General features: G+C 43.5%; 2 protein-coding genes across 3 annotated transcripts in view; both read right to left on the bottom strand.

Moving 5' to 3' along the window:
- Positions 1 to 21949, bottom strand: part of LOC115468205 (E3 ubiquitin-protein ligase TRIM39-like) — a 1720076-nt gene that overhangs the window by 427116 nt on the left and 1271011 nt on the right. The window lies entirely within an intron of this gene.
- LOC115468306 (erythroid membrane-associated protein-like) overlaps positions 1228 to 21949 on the bottom strand; it is a 73769-nt gene continuing 53047 nt past the window's right edge. For both annotated transcript variants that reach the window (XM_030199945.1, XM_030199946.1), the window contains 2 exons: positions 5361 to 5390; positions 1228 to 2581 (listed from right to left, as the gene is read on the bottom strand). In XM_030199945.1, coding sequence (XP_030055805.1) covers positions 2043 to 2581; positions 5361 to 5382 — 561 coding nt within the window. In that variant the 5' untranslated portion in view covers positions 5383 to 5390 and the 3' untranslated portion in view covers positions 1228 to 2042. The remainder of the gene's footprint in view (positions 2582 to 5360; positions 5391 to 21949) is intronic.

Raw genomic sequence — 21949 nt, 5'->3', positions numbered from 1 at the left:
ACTCCTGGGTTCAAATGGAATTTAAGATGTGTTCGGGTTTGGTTTTCCAATGTAGTCTCGACTGAGTGGTCTGAACACACCACCCAGAAGCGGAGAAGAGGTACAAAAAAAACTATCGAGATGGAATTGATATAAAAGTTCTTTTATTTAAAACATCAACTTTATTAAACAAAATTGTTTTCAACCCACAACTTGATAATTTATACACTCCACATTCACCAGTTATTCTTTAGTCAAAAACATTGTAACATTTAGACACTTAAGCTTCTATGTTCCCTTCTCCCCTTACAAACTTTGTTTCTATTTGCCAGAAACCTTTTTAAGAATAAACACAGTAACTTTTAACATTTGTTTCGTTGTTTCTTCACAGAATCACTCTACCAGTTAATGAATGTAACTGACATCAGATAAGTATTAGTTTAATTCTTTTTTTACTTATAATTTAAGCATGCATGCAATAAAAATAACTGTTTGGAATGTGTCCCTTATCAAGAATTGATTTTTTGTGATTTCTTTCCTTTCCCTAGGTATTTCTCCAGGATACGGTAAGTATAAATTCTTGTATTAATTCTCTCTCTTAATTTAATCTCTGCAAGATCCTTAGTCAATATGCATTCGACGATGTAAAGGATACTTTTTTTCTTTCTTGTTGCTTCTTATCTTCTCCTTTCTTTCGGTGGGTACCATATATTCAGGTGATGCTTCCCAAAAAAAACTGTCCAGGATCAGGAACTCCTCCATAAACCTACTATACTAGGTTTTAATTAACACAAAAAGGGAAAACCCTACTCCCTACCTAGGTGATGGCCCTTGAAAATGTCGCCATTCACAGCTATCAGGGATAAGAGATTGTCCCTAGCTAGCTATCCCATATAAAGAAAAGAATGATCAGGTTTCCCTATACTTTTGCCTCCCACAGTTAATTAAAATAAAATGAGTGTGAAGTTCTACCTTAAACAGCTGGAAACATAAAATCTATATATATAAAAGGCAACCCCAACGTTCTGAAGCCTCCACGGAAGTTGAGGCGCCCGAGATATCCGGTGTGCCCTTGAGTGTCTGCACCGCCCTCGCGTCAAAACGTCATGACGCGTCAAAACGTCATGACATCGAGGGCGGAGCTATTGACACTCGAGGGCCGAAACTGCCCACAGCGAACAAGGCAAGTAGCTTCGAGGGGCGGAGGGAGGGGGCCCCTTGCTAGCGCTCGTTTCATTCCGCTCAGAAACGGGCATTTTTTCCTAGTTCCTTAATATTAGCTTTACTTCCAACCCCTTTGTATGTACCCTGTCACCTTAATACAGGGTAAAAACAATTCTCCTTTAAAGAATTGTCTTCCACAATTCCAATGAGGCTTTTCACCTTTAAAATCCTCTTCTCAAATCAATCAGATTTGATAGAATGTTAGTGTACCCTTTAAGCCAGCACTGGTGCAGAATATATGTGTCAATGACACATCATTAAACAAAAATCCTGATTTACCTGCTCATCAGTAACATTAATTCACTGGCAGGATTTGTTGTCAATTCATTTTTTTTTTGTTTCTCCAACCTCTCAAACAGTTCAGTCTCCTCTAAAGCCTTTAAGATGCGACAGGCTTTTTAATTTAAGTAATCACTCTTAGGCACTCACTTCACTCTCATCATTTACCTTTAAAACACTCTCAAATCTGTTTTTTAAACAGACATCTCTGTCGATGTTTGAAAGTGTTCTGGCTTCTATGTTAATCCATTGGGATAGAAAGAAATAAACTTAATTTCCATAAGGAAAGAAAGAAATCCTGAAAGTTTAATATTTCTGTAACAATTATTTCTTTGAACATGTTTAACAGAAATCTGTAAAATCTTTCACCTCTCACACTCCTGTCAGAGACTTCAGATTAAGGAAATATATCAGGAAAGAAGCTGGATTTTATGAAATCATAAGGAAGAGCAGCAGAGCTTCCCAGATTTATTCATATTTTCTGATGACTGTATATAAGACTTTGTCAAGCAGAGAGAGAGAGAGAGAGTCTGAGAAATGTAAATCCTGAGTCTTGCTGTTTAATTCCAGGCTGATACCTGGCGGATTCTCAGAGGAAAATTAGAATTACTCCACAAGAAAGGTCGGAGTTTCCCTGTGAAGGAATCGGTGAAGGTGAATAGATGAGATTTATTATCTGCATCGTAAAACGAGACCTTTCCTGCCTCATAGTCCAGCAGAATCCCCACTGCCCGGAGTCTCTCTCTCAGGGGGAGCTGGGTCACAGGGGAGGTGAGGGCAAAGTATCCAATTAGATATGACAGCTGCATTGTCCAGAAGCCTTGCCCAGGTGACACTGTGATCCTCCCCTTCCTCCTCACAGACTCTTTACACACTCCCAATATACAGAAACGATCATCCCCCACCTCCACCAGCACCTCTACCTCCCAGTAATGTCTCCCTGAGGTGAAGCCCTCACTCCCCAGCAAACAGGGATCATCATCAAATCTCTGAGGAGTGTCCGGCACATTCTGTCTTGTATTTCCCCTTCTGACACTTTTTCTGTCTTTAGACAGGATGAGATTAGGATGAGCAGTTTCAGGATCCAGAGTCACATTTACTGCAGAGAGGAGACATATTAATAAACATGAGCAAACACTTCTCATTAGCTTATCACACACCCACTGCTAACCCTCATTGGCTCCTCACACACCCAGCTCTAACCTTCATTGGCTGCTCCTGCACCTACCTCTAACCCTCATTTGCTGGTTCTTTAGTCAATCACTTTTTCTATGACACGAGCTCTGCTATTGGCTATTATCACCTTCCTGCCTCATAGATTTTCAGTGTTTCAAATGTACTATGTAGCTTCATTTCATGCCCCCTGGTCCTAGTATTTTTGGAAACAGTAAACAAGCGATTCACGTCTATCTGTTCCACTCCACTCATTATTTTATAGACCTCTATCATATCTCTGCTCAGCCATCTTTTCTCCAAGCTGAAGAGCCCTAGCCGCTTAAGCTTATTCTCATAGGGAAGTTGTCCCATCCTCTTTATCATTTTCGTCACCCTTCTCTGCACCTTTTCTAATTCCACTATATCTTTTTTGAGATGCGGTGACTAACATTCTTCGTAGACTGGCCACACAGACATCCCAGCAGAGCAGTGGGTGCACGGCAGTTGTTGGATGTCATCCAAGCTTTGAGTTTCCATTTGAAATCACCCTTGGGTGACATGATCTTTAAATGCCTTAAAACCAGGAACTTTGACTGCCATTTTTGTTACATCTGTTCATTTGCCAGCCTGTCTGTAAAAAAAGCCAGTCTCATCAACATTGAAGACCTGCTCTGGCACATAACCCTTTTTTTCTATCACACTTAGCAGGGATGTTTTAAATTCTTCTGCAGCTTCCTTATCAGCTGAACCTGCCTCGCCACAAAGGCCTACATTTTAAAACGCATATCGCTTTTAAAACGCACAAGCCAGCCAGAACTAGCAGAAGAGGGTTTTACGTTTTCCTGACCCTGGATGATGTGTTTATAAATCTGTTTGGCTTTCATCCTCACAGCAATGCTGTCCACGGTGATTTTTTTTTTAATCCACCGCATGCATTATCCACAAATTTAACATTTTCCATATTTTCTACTGACTCATCACGAAGCACAGATGTTGTTTTGGAACTTTCTGGTTTTGCTTCACGAACAGACCACTGAATCTCTTCCTTTTTTTGCTGGATGGATCAGATTGTTGATTCATTACACTTTAACTCATGGCCAACAGCAGAAACAGACATGCTTGGAATGAAGCTTATCTAACAAAGCTATTTTGTCAGTAAGATACATCACATGTTTCTTTTACGATTGATACATGTAGCTTGTAACTCACCCTCTGGATGCTTGTTGGCCATTTCCAGAAGCAAACTAGACTGTATCATTCAGATGGAAACAGATCTTGTCTTAATCTGGTCAACAGATTAAATTTGTTTATTCCATTTTGCAAGCAGTTTTTGGAGGCAATGAGAAAAAGCCATTTATTCTATCCCTCTTGGCCACTCTAGGACACTTGCAGGCTTATTTTCGAAAGAGAAGGGCGCCCATCTTTTGACAAAAATCGGGAGATGGGCGTCCTTCTCCCAGGGTCGCCCAAATCGGCATAATCGATAGCCGATTTTGGGCGTCCTCAACTGCTTTCCGTCGCGGGGATGATCAAAGTTTATGGCTGTGTGTCGGAAGCATAGCAAAGGTGGGACGGGGGCGTGCCTAACACATGGGTGTCCTCGACCAATAATGGAAAAAAGAAGGGTGTCCCTGATGAGCACTTGGGCAACTTTACTTGGTCCATTTTTTCTTACGACCAAGCCTCAAAAAGGTGCCCAAACTGACCAGATGACCACCGGAGAGAATCGGTGATGACCTCCCCTTACTCCCCCAGTGGTCACTAACCCCCTCCCACCTTTAAAAATATTTTTTGCCAGCCTCAAATGTCATACTCAGCTCCCTGACAGCAGTATGCAGGTCCTTGGAGCAGTTTTAGTGGGTGCAGTGCACTTCAGGCAGGCGGACCCAGGCCCATCCCCCCTACCTGTTACACTTGTGGTGGTAAATGTGAACCCTTCAAAACCCACCAGAAATCCACTGTACCCACATGTAGGTGCCCCCCTTCACCCCTTAGGGCTATGGTAGTGTTGTACAGTTGTGGGTAGTGGGGTTTGGGGAGGGTTTGGGGGGCTCAGCACCCAAGGTAAGGGAGCTATGAACTTGGGAGCAATTTATGAAGTCCACTGCAGTGCCCCCTAGGCTGCTCGGTTAGTGTCTTGGCATGTCAGGGGGACCAGTGCACTATGACTGTTGGCTCCTTCCACGACCAAATGGCTTGCATTTGGTTGTTTCTGAGATGGGCATCTTTGGTTTTCATTAACCCCAAAAATCGGGGATGACCATCTCTAAGGTCGACCTAAATTTCGTGATTTAGGCGTCCCCGACCGTATTATCGAAACGAAAGATGGACGCCCATCTTCTTTCGATAATACGGGTTTCCTTGCCCCTTCGCCAGGACGTCCTGCGAGGACGTCCTCAGGAAAACTTGGGTGCCCCTTTCGATTATGCCCCTCCACGTGACTGTTTCCAGAAGCAAACTGTACTGTATGATTTGGTGAAAAGTCCTGGGAGTGGGAGATGATCTGAGAAAGCGGGAGTCTCCCAATGAATGTGGGAGACTTGCCAGGTCTGAACCAGAGGGATCACTCCTTGACCCTGATCAGGGGAAACACACATTGTCTATCACGGGGTGAAAATGATCCCTAACACTGGCTGTAGGTGTCTGTATAGCGAGATCACAGTCAAAGGACACATTAGTGGATTTGATGGTTTGGTATAATTAGTTATATATCAGATTGTTACCTGTATATCTGCCACATTCCATCCACCAATCTGCATTAAAATAAAGATGAACAATGATCAGATCTCAGAGAAGAGAAATACAATGACATAAAAAATATATTAGGGTTGGACAAATTTTAATCATGCAGTTATGAGCACTTAATCACAGCATGCATTTTGAGCATTAAATAATAAAGTTTCAAACAGCCTTCACCCAGTTTCTCTCCCCCCCCCCCCCCCCCCCCCCCCCCCCCGCATTTACCTGTACAGCAGGGGTCGGGCTTGGCGTTGCCTCAAACTCCTTGTCTCTCCCTGCACAGCGATCGGGCTCTGCAGATACTTGACTCACATAGTGCAGACAGTTCGGGAAGTTTTGCGGTTTCAAGTCTCAAGAGTCCTTCCCTAACTTTCTGCACCATGCAGGGGGAGAGAAGGAGTTTGAGGCAGCTCCGAGGAAGGAGAAAAATTCCTGAGCCCTGCTGTAGAGGTAAGTGTGGAGGAGGGGTGGGTCAGCATTAAAAAACATTGTTATTAACGTATTAATTTCCCACCCCTAAAACATATACGTTGGTAACTGAATAAAACTTACCAAATGCTGCAGGATGTGATTTTATTTTGGAAAAAAAACAATAAAGAGAGAGAGAAATGTTAGAGATTTTGAATTATCAAAATGTCCTTCAATGATCTTATAAGTACATTCATACATAAGAACTTCCATTCAGGGAAAGACTGAAGGTCCATCAAGCCCATTATCCTGTTTCTAATAGTGGTGAATCCAGGTCACAAGTACCTGGCAAGATCCCACAAGAGTAAAACAGATTTTCTGCTGCTTGTCCCAGGAATAAGCTTATGAGTTCCAGGCAGGGTTGCCAGGTGGAAAATTTTTTTCCAGCCCAAAGGAGCCCAAAATCCAGCCCAAAACCCGCCCAAACTCAAACCCCGCCCCTGACACCCCCGCCCCCGCCGTCATCAACCCCGCCCCTGCCGTCATTGGCCCCGCCTCCCCGTCATCGGCCCCGCCTCCCACGTCACGAACCCCGCCTCCCACGTCATCGGCCCCGCCTCCCACGTCACTAACCCCGCCCAAAAACGTCACTAACCCCGCCCACCGCGGCCGAAAAAGCCGGCAAAAAAACCGCCCTGAAGCCAAAAACCAGCCCAAAAAACCGCAACCCGCCGCGGGCAAATATTTCCCGCGGCGGGTCGCGGAAAACCGCCCAATTGGGCGGTAAAACCGCCCACCTGGCAACACTGGTTCCAGGGTGCAATGCAGCAAAATAAAATAAGCTTTGCCTCATCACCCATTCCTTGTCACATGCAGCAGATGAATCCAGGAACTGGTGGGTTGTGTCCATCTATCAGCAGGTGGAGACAGAGATAAACAGAACTGATGGGAGTATTACATAGGCAACCGTGACACCCTGTCCCAGCACCCTAATTAATAAATGACCACACATACACTTTGTAATTGAGTGGAACAACTTGGCCGAAACGTTATTAAAAGACATCAAACAGGATACCCGATACAGTTTATTCCAGATGAGCAAACATCAAAACTGCAATCCCTGCGTCGCCATCCTGATGCCTTTAAAGCACACATACCCCAAGGCAGTAACTATGAAATGGTACCTAGGCTAGGCAACCGACCGAAATGCTTTAGCAGGCATCGGGCACACATAATCCGTGGGCCCATAAATAAATAGCAAGAGGGAACTTGTTCAGAGAGCTTCCATATACCGACAGATTTTAAAGGGATGCTCATCTGTAGCAAGACAGGTTGAGAAGCCGACGGACACCCTCATAACCAATGGACCACCCCATGCTAGATGCGAACACCACTCAATCTGCTTCTCCATGCCAATGTGACCATTCCCTAGGAGAATGAAAGGTTTCGCTCACTTGCCCCAAAATCTCATGATTTTTTTTTTTTTTTACAAGTGAAATAACCATAGGTGCTGTCGCCTGATTGACCAGTATGGATGATGGATTTCCTTATACCAAGGCCACGTAATCTCACCAGAGGAACAAGGTCCAAGAGGGGAACCTCAATAACACACTTCAGATCCTCTGGTCAAGCCCAACCGTGAATGCCGTATAGGGGAGTTTTAAAATATGAAAACTGGCCGAATTACCAGGTACCAGTACCCAAAGCCAGGATCATAATCAGCAAAAGCAGAAAGATGTGCCATGTGCCGATAAAACTGATCTAGTGGATTGCCACTATACAACCTGCTCCCGCTCCTTACCAAATTCTGGCCATGTGCCCAGCAACCTCAGGACATGGTTTGCCAGCAATTAAACTCTGTTCCAAATAGATTCAAATATGCCAGGTGATATAGGTGGGTTCATGATCCGGGCAACAGTGATAATGTTAAATCATTGAACCTTAGAAGAGATGTGCATACCCTCCGGACAATGAGTCCCCGTTGCCATTTCTTGATAAGGAAGGCGAGCCTCTAATGAAGAACACATGCTAAAGTCCTATTCAAACTAGAGGAATGTCTATAGTGTTAAGAGAATAAGGTCAAGGAAAGTATCTCCGTAATACCATCCCAATATGCTGTTCAATGCCTGAAATTCGTCTGCAGTGAACCAATGATTACCACCTGGCATCAGTGACCTGAGGCACAAACTTCTTTTAGGAAAGAAATCAACACCTCCCCTTAGAGAAGAATCCAGTCAAGGGTCCCTCCCCCACCCGTCCATACGCTCCGGTCTGGACAGGCGGGGTGAAGGATGGCCGTCCCATCCCTGTGCACAAACAAGATACACCAGGGATAGGACAACCGTTAAGGTGGAATCCACTGAATATCAGATGTTGACTTAGTTTCGATAACTGGTTCCATACATAACCCAGGCCATCAATAGCACAAGATAAGATCAGCACCCCCTCTGAAGCGTTATGACTCCCTCCTTCATTACTAAATAATTGGCGATACCCACCAGCCATTTGAGCACCAGCATTCCTGTTATGTAGTAAGGAATGACTATGGGATGAGAGCTAGGAGGATCGATTCCCCCCCCCCCCCCCAGTAGTGATATTAGGCCTATGACAGAGTTTCTGTGAGCGGCAAGACTACCGCATGGTGGCAACATGAAGACATAAACCCTGTTATGCAATACTGACTGATGGCCACCATAACTGATATCCTGAATCCCACAGTAGTCAAGTCAGGTCACAACCAGAGATTAGGTTTTGTTGTTTATCTCAATAATAAGCCATGATATTTATCTTCCCGTGTCCCTCTTAATAATGACTTCTGGACTTTCAGGAACTTATCCGCATCTCTTCCCAGACCCTACTAATCTAAAGTGATACATCCATTCTAAGTTAACACTTCCAACCAGCTTGTTCCCCCATAAAGGTCCGAGGCAACCAACAACCTCTAAAGCTTCCTTAAGGTATAACCCCTACCCTTATCATTTCGTATCTACCAGTCATTTGACAAAGAATATAACCTTCGAATCATGTCCACTTGGTTATCCCAACTCATGTAAAGCTTTCACATCTTAATATTGTAAAGGTTTATCCCTGAAGGGTGTGATAATTCCCAAAAGAATACCCCCTTATACTACCGGATACATCGATGTGTCCCCATTAAGAGGGTGTCATTGCCACCAACCAACCATTGGTTCTGTGCAGTATCTTAGCATCTAGGATGACCCAATAGCACCTAAGACAACCTTCCCTGAGCGGGGAAATTCTTGTATGAAGAAATGCCATTCAAGAACACTAATGTAACAGGTACACTCCCGAGCAGCCCACAGTACCCCTGGAATCATTCAGTGGCAATAAGCGATAAGAAGAGACATGTTGTTAAAGGGAGGTAGGGAAGAGAAGGAGTGACTGGGAATCTACTATCAACCTCCTCAAGGGTGTATCTGCCTAGGCCCTAGCATAGTGTCCACCTGGCCATGATCTCCTCTCTGAAAATCACTCAAGCCCTACTAAAATAAGCCGCTGTGGTACTTGCGTTTTCTTTTCTTTTTTTTTTTTTTTTTTTATGCATTAATTAGAACCGCACCTGAGAGACATAATCCTGGAAGCCTGTTCACAGAGAAGTGAATGGGAATCCACTGTTCTACGGTCTGTGCCCTGAAAATGCCAAGGACAAATTACGTTCAATGTATACATATAAAGAACCTCATACAATGATTCTACCTTACATAAGTACATAAGTAATGCCACACTGGGTAAAGACCAAAGGTCCATCGAGCCCAGCATCCTGTCCACGACAGTGGCCAATCCAGGTCAAGGGCACCTGGCAAGTTTCCCAAACGTACAAACATTCTATACATGTTATTCCTGGAATTGTGGATTTTTCCCAAGTCCATTTAGTAGCAGTTTATGGACTTGTCCTTTAGGAAACGATCTAACCCCTTTTTAAACTCTGCCAAGCTAACCGCCTTCACCACATTCTCCGGCAACGAATTCCAAAGTTTAATTACGCGTTGGGTGAAGAAATATTTTCTCTGATTTATTTTAAATTTACCACACTGTAGTTTCATCGCATGTCCCCTAGTCCTAGTATTTTTGGAAAGCGTGAACAGACGCTTCACATCCACCTGTTCCACTCCACTCATTATTTTATATACCTCTATCATGTCTCCCCTGAGCCGTCTCTTCTCCAAACTAAAAAGCCCTAGCCTCCTTAGTCTTTCTTCATATGGAAGTCGTCCCATCCCCGCTATCATTTTAGTCGCCCTTCGCTGCACCTTTTCCAATTCTACTATATCTTTCTTGAGATGCATCTGCCATTTAGCTGCCCAGTCTCCCAGTCTCGTAAGGTCCTTCTGTAATTTTTCACAATCCTGTCGCAAGTTATAAAACCACTTGTCCCTGAAACATGCCTAAAAATAGAATAATCCATTTGTATATCTAAAATGTCAATGTCTACATGACAGATAAGAAGAAGATGTGATTCCATGTGTCCAAATTAAAGGACAGTTTATTTTTTATTCCATCTTTATAACACCAGGCTACCCAAGGCACATTCCAACAACAGTTAAGATGAATCAATCAGGAAAAAGGATATCCTCAACAAAATTTGACCATCTGTATATAACTGGATTAGGTTTACACTTTATACAGATGGACCACGCATAACCAGTCCGTTATTTTTAATAATCTTTTGCTAGTGTTGTCAATTGCTATTGTTTTGGTGAACTAAAACAGCGGCATGCTCCGTCTATTGCAGGCAAGCTCCGCTTACTGGCTTTAGCCCATATAATGGTCTACGTAGGAACAACTTTTGTCCTGTTTTATTCAACCTCCTTGCCAAAAACAAGATAGAAACAGAACAGGTTTACTGCTGTCTCCTGTCATTAAACCTTGTTTTAACTTCAAGAAACCAACAAAAAGAAGGTTCAAGTCTCCCGCAAAAAACACATAAGACAATAAAGACCTACATAGGTCAAATGCCACTTGGCACGCGTCCTTTACGTGCACCAAAAAAATATATATATTTTTCAGACGCGTGCAGCAGACACGTGCCAAAAGTGAAATTACCACAAGGTCTACGTGGTAACTGGGTGGTAACTCCAATTTGGCGTAGGCGCCTAAGCAGCTTAGTAATAGGGGCCCTCATTTTTGGCATGCGTCCAATAAATAATTTTTATTTTCTGACACGCATCAGCTACGCGGGTCAAGAGGCATTTGATGCACGTAGGCATGGAAGCCAACATTTCAAAATGATTATGGGTGCTGAATTTTTTTTTTTTTTTTACAAGTGGTGCATTCCCCCATCCTCCCCCTCCTCCTCCTCCCCTCCCTTCGAGTTCTAGGCCCCCTCCCAGTTCCAGGCCCCCCTCCCTCCGAGTTAATGCATAAGTACATAGTACATAAGTATTGCCATACTGGGAAAGTCCAAAGGTCCATCAAGCCATCATCCTGTTTCCAACAGTGGCCAATCCAGGTCCCAAACACCTGGCAAGATCCCAAAAAAGTACAAAACACTTCATACTGCCTATCCCAGAAATAGTGGATTTTCCACGTCCATTTAATAACGGTCTAGGGACCCTTCCCCTAGGAAGCCGTCCAAACCTTTTTTAAACTCCACTAAACTAACCGCCTTTACCACATTCTCTGGCAACGAATTCCAGAGTTTAATTACACGTTGAGTGAAGAAAGATTTTCTCCGATTCGTTTTAAATTTACTACATTGTAGCTTCATCGCATGCCCCCTAGTCCTAGTATTTTTGGAAAGCGTAAACAGACGTTTCACATCTACCCGTTCAACTCCACTCATTATTTTATAAACCTCTTATCATATCTCCCCTCAGTCGCCTTTTCTCCAAGCTGAGGAGCCCTAGCCGCTTTAGCCTTTCCTCATACGGAAGTCGTCCCATCCCCTTTATCATTTTCTTCGCCCTTCTCTGCAGCTTTTCTAATTCCACTATATCTTTATTGAGATTCGGCGACCAGAATTGAACACAATATTCGAGGTGCGGTCGCACCATGGAGCAATACAAAGGCGTTATAACATCCTCATTTTTGTTTTATTTTATTTATTTATTGCATTTGTATTCCACATTCCCCCACCTATTTGCAGGCTCAATGTGACTTACATAGATTTGTTAACATTTTCATTTCAGGATATTAGATACAGTTAGTAATGTGTAGTGATTGGGAAGGGAAGAAAGAAGAAGGAAGAAGGAGATTAGGGTAGTTGTAGAGTTGAGCGTTCATAATTGAGTGGGTTGGTGAGGTGACTTAGAGGGGAATAATCGAACGTCGCCGGCGAAATAGGTCGCCGGCGATCTATTCTGGCGGCGGTGCAACAGCTGGCCGGAACTGCATTTTCTAAAAAGATGGCCGCCATCATTTTTTTCAATAATACGGTTTGGGCCGGCGAAATGCCTTGGATTTCACCGGGTTTGACATCACTGGGAGTGTTTTTCCGCGATAATGGAAAAAACTGCCGGTGATCTCAAACCCGACGAACTCCAAGGCATTTGGCCGTGGGAGGAGCCAGCATTTGTAGTGCACTGGTCCCCCTCACATGCCAAGACACCAACCGGGCACCCTAGGGGGCACTGCAGTGGACTTCAAAAATTGATCCAAGGTACATAGCTCCCTTACCTTGTATGCTGAGCTCCCCAAATCCCCCCCAAAACCCACTCCTCACAACTATACACCACTACCATAGCCCTTATGGGTGAAGGGGGGCACCTATATGTGGGTACAGTGGGTTTCCGGGGGGGGGGGGTTGGAGGGCTCCCATTTACCACCACAAGTGTAACAGGTAGGGGGTGGATGGGCCTGGGTCCGCCTGCCTGAAGTGCACTGCACCCACCAAACATTGTTCTAGGGACCTGCATAATGCTGTCAGGGTTCTGGGTATGACATTTGAGGCTGACATAGAGGCCGGCAAAAAAGGTGTTTCTTTTTATCTTTTTATGAGTGGGAGAGGTTTGGTGACCACTGGGGGAGTACAGGGAGGTCATTCCCTATTCCCTCTGGTGGTCATCTGGTCAGTTGGGGCATCTTTTTAAGGCTTGGTCGTGAAAAAAAAGGACCAAGTAAACCCGGCGAAATACTAGTTATCGCCAGGTTTTATTTTAACATTATCCGCAAAAGTCGGCCATCTGGTAGCCACGCCCATGCACGCCCAGGTCCCGCCTTCGCTTCGCCGCTGACACGCCCCCTTGAACTTTCGCCGGCGATGTGAAGGGAAAGCGGCGATGCTGTTAAAAAGCCAGCTTTCGATTATACGCTTTTTGCCGCTTTTGCGAAATCGCCGGCTATCTCCCGATTTGTGTCGGAAGATTGCCGGCGAAAAGTTTCGATTATAAGCACCTTAGTGAGGCTATTGGTTCTCATTATAGGCCTTGTTGAAGAAGAATGTCTTCAGAGATTTTCAAAAGATAGTTGTTTTGTTGATTGCTTTCAAGTCTGTAGGTAATGCATTCCATAACTGCGTGCTCATGTACGAGAAGGTAGTAGCATGCATCAGCTTGTATTTAAGTCCTTTGCAACTGGGGTAGTGTAGGTTGAGAAATTTGCGGGATGATCTTGTGGCGTTCCTGGGAGGTAGGTTCACGAGATTTAGCATGTAGATTGGGGCGTCTGCGTGAATGATTTTGTGTACAATCGTGCAGATTTTGAACGCAATGCGTTCCTTAAGTGGGAGCCAGTGAAGTTTCTCTCTTAGGGGTTTTGCACTTTCATATTTAGTTTTTCCAAATATGAGTCTGGCGGCCGTATTTTGGGCAGTTTGGAGTTTTTTGATTGTTTGTTCTTTGCACCCAGCATATAGTGCATTACAGTAGTCCAGATGACTTATTACCATTGACTGTACCAGGGTACAGAAGATGTATCTCGGGAAGAAAGGTTTTACTCTTTTGAGTTTCCACATGGTGTAGAACATCTTTTTCGTCGTGTTTTTCACGTGGTCATCGAGAGTGAGGTTTCGGTTTTGGTGACTCCAAGAATTTTCAGGTTTTTTAAGACCGGGAGAGAACAGTATGGTGTTGTTATGGTAGAGAAGTGTTTTGTATTATGTTGTGAGGTGAGAACAAGACATTGTGTTTTTTCTGCATTTAGTTTTAGTTGAAATGCATCTGTCCAGGTGTGCATTATTTGGAGGCTTTGGTTGATCTCGTTGGTGATTTCATTTAGATCATGTTTGAATGGGATGTAAATTGTGACGTCATCTGCATAAATGTAGGGGTTGAGGTTTTGATTGGCTAGTAGTTTGGCTAGAGGTATCATCATTAGGTTGAATAGTGTTGGTGAGAGAGGGGATCCCTGGGGAACTCCACACTCTGGTTTCCATGGGGGTGATCTTTCCGCATTCATTGTTACTTGGTATGATCTTGTGGTCAGGAATCCTTTGAACCATTTGAGAACTGTGCCTCCTACTCCGAAGTATTCTAGTATATGTATTAGTATATCATAATTAACCATGTCAAAGGCACTGTACATGTCGAATTGCAGGAGGAGGATGTTGTTACCAGTCTCAATTACCTGTTTGAATGAGTTCATTGTGGACACTAGTACAGTTTCGGTGCTGTGATTCGACCGAAATCTCGTTTGAGACTTTTGCAGAATTGAGTGTTTATATAGGCATTCAGTGAGTTGTTTCGTCGCTACGCCTTCCATGAGTTTGGTCATGAGTGGAATAGATGCTACTGGTCGATAGTTGGTTAGGTCCATTGTGCTTTTTTTAGCATCTTTCGGTAGTGGAGTGAGTAGGATGTTTCCTTTATCCGTGGGAAAGAGTCCATTTTGAAGCATGTAATTTATGTGGTTCGTGAGGTCTGTTTTGAATTGTTTAGCTGCAGATCTTATTAGACTATTAGGGCAGATGTCTAATTTGCTTTGTGATTTGGCGTATTTTCCAAGCCAATATGAGATTTCATTTAATGAGAGATTGTCAAAGTCGGTTTTCCATTCCTTTCCTAATAATACCTAACATTCTATTTGCTTTCTTAGCCTCAGCAGCACACTGAGCAGAAGGTTTCAACGTTTCATCAACGATGACACCCAGATCCCTTTCACGGTTCATGACTCCTAACGTGGAAGTTGCATGATGTAGCTATAATTCGGGTTCCTCTTTCCCACATGCATCACTTTGCATTTGCTCACATTAAACGTCATCTGCCATTTAGACGCGCAGTCTCCCACTCTTGTAAGGTCCTCTTGTAATTTTTCACAATCCTCCCTCGATTGAACGACTTTAAATAACTTTGTGTCATCAGCAAATTTAATTACCTCACTAATTACTCCCATCTCTAGGCCATTTATAAATATGTTAAAAAGCAGCAGCCCCAGCATAGACCCCTGAGGAACCCCACTAACTACTCTTCTCCATTGAGAATACTGATCATTTAACCCTACTCTGTTTTCTATTTTTTAACCAGTTTTTAAGCCACAATAGAACACTACCTCCTATCCCATGACTCTGCACTTTCCTCTGCAGTCTTTCATGAGGTACTTTGTCAAATGCCTTCTGAAAATCCAGATACACAATATCAACCGGCTCACCTTTATCCATATGTTCGTTCACCCCTTCAAAGAAATGTAGTAGATTGGTGAGGCAAGATTTCCCTTCACTAAATCCATGTTGACTTTGTCTCATTAATCCATGCTTTTGAATATGCTCTGTAATTTTGTTCTTAATAATAGTCTCTACCATTTTGCCCGGCACCGACGTCAGACTCACCGGTCTATAATTTCCTGTATCTCATCTGGAACCTTTTTTAAAAATCAGCGTTACATTGGCCACCCTCCAATCTTATTATTATTTATTGCATTTGTATCCCACATTTTCCCACCTATTTGCAGGCTCAATGTGGCTTACATAATCATTCCATGATATCAGATACAATTAGTAATTCTACAAAGATTAGGTGAGGGAAGAGAGAAGGAAGGTGTTAGGCAGGATATAAGGTGGACTGTAATAATTGGGTGAGTTGGTGAGGTAGTTTTGTAAGGCTATGGGTTCTCTTTGTAGGCCTTGTTGAATAGATGTGTCTTCAGAGATTTGCGGAAGTTAGTTATTTCATCAATAGCTCTCAGGGCTGTAGGTAATGCATTCCACAACTGTGTGCTCATGTAAGAGAAGGTGGTGGCTTGTATCAGCTTATATTTTAATCCTTTGCAGCTGGGGAAGTGCAAATTGAGAAATTTGCGGGATGATCTTATGGCGTTTCTGGGAGGCAAGTCCACAAGATTTAGCATGTAGATTGGGGCATCTGCGTGAATGAATTTGTGTACAGTCGTGCAGATCTTGAACACAACTCATTCCTTGAGTGGGAGCCAGTGAAGTTTCTCTCTTAGGGGTTTTGCACTTTCATATTTGGTTTTTCTAAATATGAGTCTGGTGGTGGTATTCTGGGCTGTTTGGAGTTTTTTGATAGTCTGTTCTTCTGGTACCACGCTCGATTTCAAGGATAATTACATATTACTAACAATAGCTCCGCAAGCTCATTTTTCAGTTCTATCAGTTCTCTGGGATGAATACCATCTGGTCCAGGAGATTTGCTACTCTTCAGTTTGTAGAACTGCTCCATTACATCCTCCAAGTTTATAGAGATTTCATGAAGTTTCTCTGACTCGTCAGCTTTGAATACCATTTCCGGCACTGGTATCCCACCCAAATCTTCCTCGGTGAAGACCGAAGCAAAGAATTCATTTAATCTTTCCGCTACGGCTTTGTCTTCCCTGATCGCCCCTTTAACTCCTCGGTCATCTAGCGGTCCAACCGATTCTTTTGCCGGCTTCCTGCTTTTAATATACCTAAAAAACATTTTACCATGTGTTTTTACCTCCAACGCAATCTTTTTTTCGAAGTCCCTCTTAGCCTTCCTTATCAGCGCTTTGCATTTGACTTGACATTCCTTATGCTGTTTCTTATTATTTTCAGTCGGTTCCTTCTTCCATTTTCTGAAGGATTTTCTTTTAGCTCTAATAGCTTCCTTCACCTCACTTTTTAACCACGCTGGCTGTCGTTTGGTCTTCCGTCCTCCTTTTTTAATACGCGGAATATATTTGGCCTGGGCTTCCAGGATGGTGAATTTTTGACCCTCGCAGCCGCTCCTCTAAGTTTTGTTTTTCACCGTTGTTCTCATTTTATCATAGTCTCTTTTTTTAAAGTTAAACGCTAACATATTTGATTTCCTATGTATACTTACTACAAAGCTAATATCAAGTCCAATCATATTATGATCACTGTTACCAAGTGGCCCCAGCACCATTACCTCCCGCACCAGATCATGCACTCCACTAAGGTAAAAAAGTGGCCTGCGGTAGTGCGGCCACCACTTTTTGCTGGGTCACTTTTTACTGCGTCTGGGAATAAGGCCATTTTTTAGTGGGCCTGAGCCCTCCCTGCCACACAGTGACCTACCGGTAAGGGCTCCCGCAGCTTTGTAAAAGGGCCCCTAAGTGCACATCTTTTTAGTAGTTATATTCTTGTATAATATTTTTATATGGATTATACATTGTATTATTGCAACTTCAGGTATGAAACTTGCATTTACACATCATTGACCATTTAATTGTTATATTATCACTATTATTATTATTTTATGATCATCAGTATTGATTTCAATTTTACAATGTTTGTTTTCATCCATCATCCATGCATTGTAATTTACATTCATTCAATGTATGTTGATTTTCTATGGTGTTAAAATTTTATGGTATAAATATCATTTATATATTTTTAGAACTCATGCTTATTGTCTTTATTTATTAATTTCTTAGATGTCAGTTCCATTTGTTTTAATTGGTATTCGATGGCATTTATTTATTGTTTTAGTATTTTTTTAAAATTTGGATGTTAATTTTTGAATGTTTGATAATGTTTTGTTCGGTTTTAATATATCCTTTTATGTTTTTCATATACTTTTAGACCTCTGACAGAATCCTAGGTCCTAATTTTGGCCACTTAACTATGTGGATTCCGGCACTGAATATTGCTGATGTCCACATAACTGCTGGCTCCTCCCCAACACCTCCCCCTGTACCGCCCCTGAGATGTCCAATATTCAGCACCACTGCCCGGTTTAGTGCTGCTGAATATCAGGGCTTAGGTGGCCACAGGCAGTTTAAGAGAGTCTCTGCTGCTCTTTTAAATTGATAGAGGCAGCAGAGATAGAGGTCTGAGGGCAGAGCAGAATATGAACAGAACATCTGAAATTAGCCAAACAAGAGAATGAACTTCTTGTTCAATGGAATACTCCAGGAAGATTAATGGAAAGGAGACTCGGGAAAAAGGAGTCATAGGATGAAGGTGAAAGGGGAGAAACTCTGGAGTCTTCATCTGCCATTGCTTTATATAATTCTATAAGATCTACCCTGAAGGAAAGGAGGGAGGAGAATGACAGAAGCTTTTGAATACCTCTGAGGGGTAAACAGCAGTGACAAGAGCCAAACAAGCTTATTTCTTGGGTAGTTACCAGCACTGTCAGCCACAGACCCGCCCAAGAAGTAAACACATTTGGTAGAAAGAATGTCTTTAGCTGGTGGGGCTTGGGGATCTTCACCAGCACAAGTATTTCATTTACTTTGGGGAGGGGGCGCCAGGAGGGGAGGTTTAAATTGGTTGGTGGGTGGGGCGTGGACATGAAATCGGCTGTCTGACTGGTAAACACATGTGAGGCAGAGTTTTGCAAAAGGAGAGAAAATCACGAACAAGGGGGTCAGGCGATATTAATAGAAGGAGGAAGATTCTATTTTAAGTATCACTGAGTGTCCGTATCATATTTATTTATTTTATTTATTTGTTACATTTGTACCCCACATTTTCCTACTTATTTGTAGGTTCAATGTGGTTTGCATAGTTCCGGAGAGGTGTTTGCCAACTCCGGTGCGAACAAATACAGAGTGATGTTGGGCAACATTAAGTTCATGTGGTAGAGCCACATTAAGGGATCATGTAGCGGAAGAGCTGTGTTATGTCCTTAACGAATTTTGTTTCGTTATGGTGCAGGGTTCCGGCATTTATGTTGAATCGGTAGGGTATGCCTTTCTGAACAGGTGGGTTTTCAATGCTCTCTGGAAGTGTAGGTGCTCGTTCTTCCTTTGCAGAGCTCTTGGTAACGCGCTCCATAGTTGTGTGCTTATGTACAAAAAGCATATATATATATATATATATATAGCATAAACTTTAAGTTGTAAACTCAGTTTTTTTAGACAGGTCTTTGATAGAGACGTAGGACACAGAGGCATAGCTAGGTGGGGCGCCAGGCAGTGGTGTGCTGGAGCAGGCTCTCACAGGCTCTTGAGAGCCGTTTGTTAAGTTTTTAAGAATTTTGGGAGCCGGTTCTCCATGGCTACTTTAACAAATGGATCCCAAAATGTGGGCTTGGGCCCCTCCTGAATTCTCTTTTTACTTTGCTGGCGAGAGAGAGCCCCCTGTTAATAATTTACCAGCACACCCCTGGCGCCAGCTCCGGCACCGGCAGAAGTCTGCTATCGCTCCCCCACGGCGCGAACCTGGCTATGCCTCTGATAGGACAGAGGATATATTAACAGGATGTACAGGCCAAACTGAGGAAATAGTTTTTCATGGAAAGGAAGGTGGATCTGTGAAGAGTCTCTCACAGGGGAGGTGAAGACAAAAGAATCTCTCATGGTTTGCAAAATGATGGTTGAAGGTCTGTGGTAAGTGAGACGGACAGACTGGACGGGGCTTATGGACTCCATCTACCGAGATGTTCAGTCTTTCTGTCTGTGGTCAGAATTCTCTCAGATTTTCACCAATAGATAATAGTTTCTTGGTACGTTACCCCGTCACTATACTGCAACAACTCTGAGCAGTCTATCCTTCCACTGCCCACACTAAACTTCTAATCTCAGGGTCAATAATAGCACTGAAATTTGGACAGCCTATCTCGGAATGCCAGGACAGTCTGGAGGTTGAGCATGGGTAGAGTCAGAAGTTACCTCATTAGTGGCAAGAGTCACTCTAGTAACTGGGTAACTATATAGGACAGCAAAAAGACTGTGGTAATTATTCGGTAGCCGTCAGAATATTGCCAGTCAATGTATATCCACAAACTCAGTACTGCTATCTGGGTACAGCTTAACACTGAAAATACAGGTATAAAAAACCTGCAGTGGCCAGTGTTTAAAAGAGGCTGAACATCACAGCTTTTTCATCATGTATTACAATATTGCTTGTGTTTTTTCAGTTCGGGTTCACGTCAACATTGATGTCACATCTGGCGCCTTGTAAAGTCAGCACAGTATCCGCTTGCTCTGGTTTCTTTATTTTAAACTATGAGCTCACTCTCAAAGTTTTATTGCTTGCAAAACGTAAGACATGCCATTCTTTTATTATCGCTGTGATCATTTTCTTTGTCTCAATCAGCCTAAAAAAAACATTTTATGAGAAATGTTTTGTGGTTCTCTGTTTTATGTGGCACTTTTCTAACACGGTTGCTATTTTTTCATTCTACCACTTAACCCTTCAGTTTCAATGCTGCGATTCCATTTTTCCAATTCTAGGTTTATAGAGTTTCTGTCCTTTAACGTGTATTTTACATTAGGTTTATATGAGTTTCTTTCTCCAAACTTGCACTTCACTTCTTGATTTTGAGCTGTCACCTTGCTGTTAATTCCACCAGTCATAACATAGTAACATAGTAGATGACGGCAGAAAAAGACCTGCACGGTCCATCTAGTCTGCCCACGATAAACTCATATGTGTATACCTTACCTTGATTTGTACCTGTCTTTTTCAGGGCACAGACCGTATAAGTCTGCCCAGCAGTATTTCCCGCCTCCCAACCACCAGCTCTGCCACCCATTCTAGGCTAAGCTCCTGAGGATCCCTTCCTTCTGCACAGGATTCCTTTATGTTTATCCCACTCATGTTTGAATTCCGTGACCGTTTTCATCTCCACCACCTCCTGCGGGAGGGCATTCCACATATCCACCACCCTCTCCGTGAAAAAATACTTAGTAACATAGTAACATAGTAGATGATGGCAGAAAAAGACCTGCACGGTCCATCTAGTCTGCCCACGATAAACTCATATGTGTATACCTTACCTTGATTTGTACCTGTCTTTTCCAGGGCACAGACCGTATAAGTCTGTCCAGCAGTATTTCCCGCCTCCCAACCACCAGTCCCGCCTCCCATCACTGGCTCCGGCACAGACCCCGTATAAGTCTGCCCTCCCCCATCCTAGCCTCTCAACCACCAACCCCTCTTCCCCCTGCCACCCAATTTCAGCTAAGCTTCTGTGGATCCATTCCTTCTGCACAGGATTCCTTTATGCCTGTCCCACGCATGCTTGAATTCCGTTACCGTTTTCATCTCCACCACCTCCCGCGGGAGGGCATTCCAAGCGTTCACCACCCTCTCCGTGAAGGGGCATAATCGAACATCGCCGGCCAAATAGATTGCCGGCAATCTATGTTGGCGGCGGCACTACAGCTGGCCATCTTTTTTTTTTTCGATAATATGGTTTAGCCCGGCCAAATGCCTTGGAGTTCGCCGGGTTTGAGATGGCCAGGTTTGTTTTTCCGCGATAATGGAAAAAAATGCCGGCCATCTCCAACCCGGCGAAATCCAAGGCATTTGGTCGTGGGAGGAGCCAGCATTTGTAGTGCACTGGTCCCCCTGACATGCCAGGACACCAGCTGGGCACCCTAGAGGTCAGTGCGGTGGACTTCAGAAAAACCTCCCACATGCATAGCTCCCTTACTTTGGGTGCTGAGCCCCCCAACCCCCCCCCCCAAAACCCACTACTCAGTGGGTTTTGGAGGGCTTCCATTACCAGCACAAGTGTTACAGGTAGGCGGGGATGGGCCTGGGTCCGCCTGCCTTAAGTGCACTGCGGTACCCGGTAAAAGTGCTCCAGGGACCTGCATACATGCAGGCCTCTAGGACTTGTTGCTGCTGTATAACCTTGGCACACCAGTTCACACCTGAAGACTAATCTCTTTGAAAAAGTCCTTTATTTGAATAAGCACGTTTACTCACAGTTAACTGCAGATCAGAGGTTGTGCCCCACTGGCAAAGAGTCTCCCTGGTACTGAGATTAGCAATAGGTCAGAGCTGGCAGAATGGTGTACAATGCCCTCTTTCAGCCACATTCAAGGTAATAACGTTCTCTAACGTGGGTAACACATGAAAGGGATCTAAAACTGG

Source organism: Microcaecilia unicolor, chromosome 4 (genome assembly GCF_901765095.1).
Source record: "Microcaecilia unicolor chromosome 4, aMicUni1.1, whole genome shotgun sequence".
NCBI classification, from domain to species: Eukaryota; Metazoa; Chordata; class Amphibia; order Gymnophiona; family Siphonopidae; genus Microcaecilia; species Microcaecilia unicolor.
Note: the sequence above shows the minus strand (reverse complement) of the source record. Positions and strands in the feature narration are given on the sequence as shown.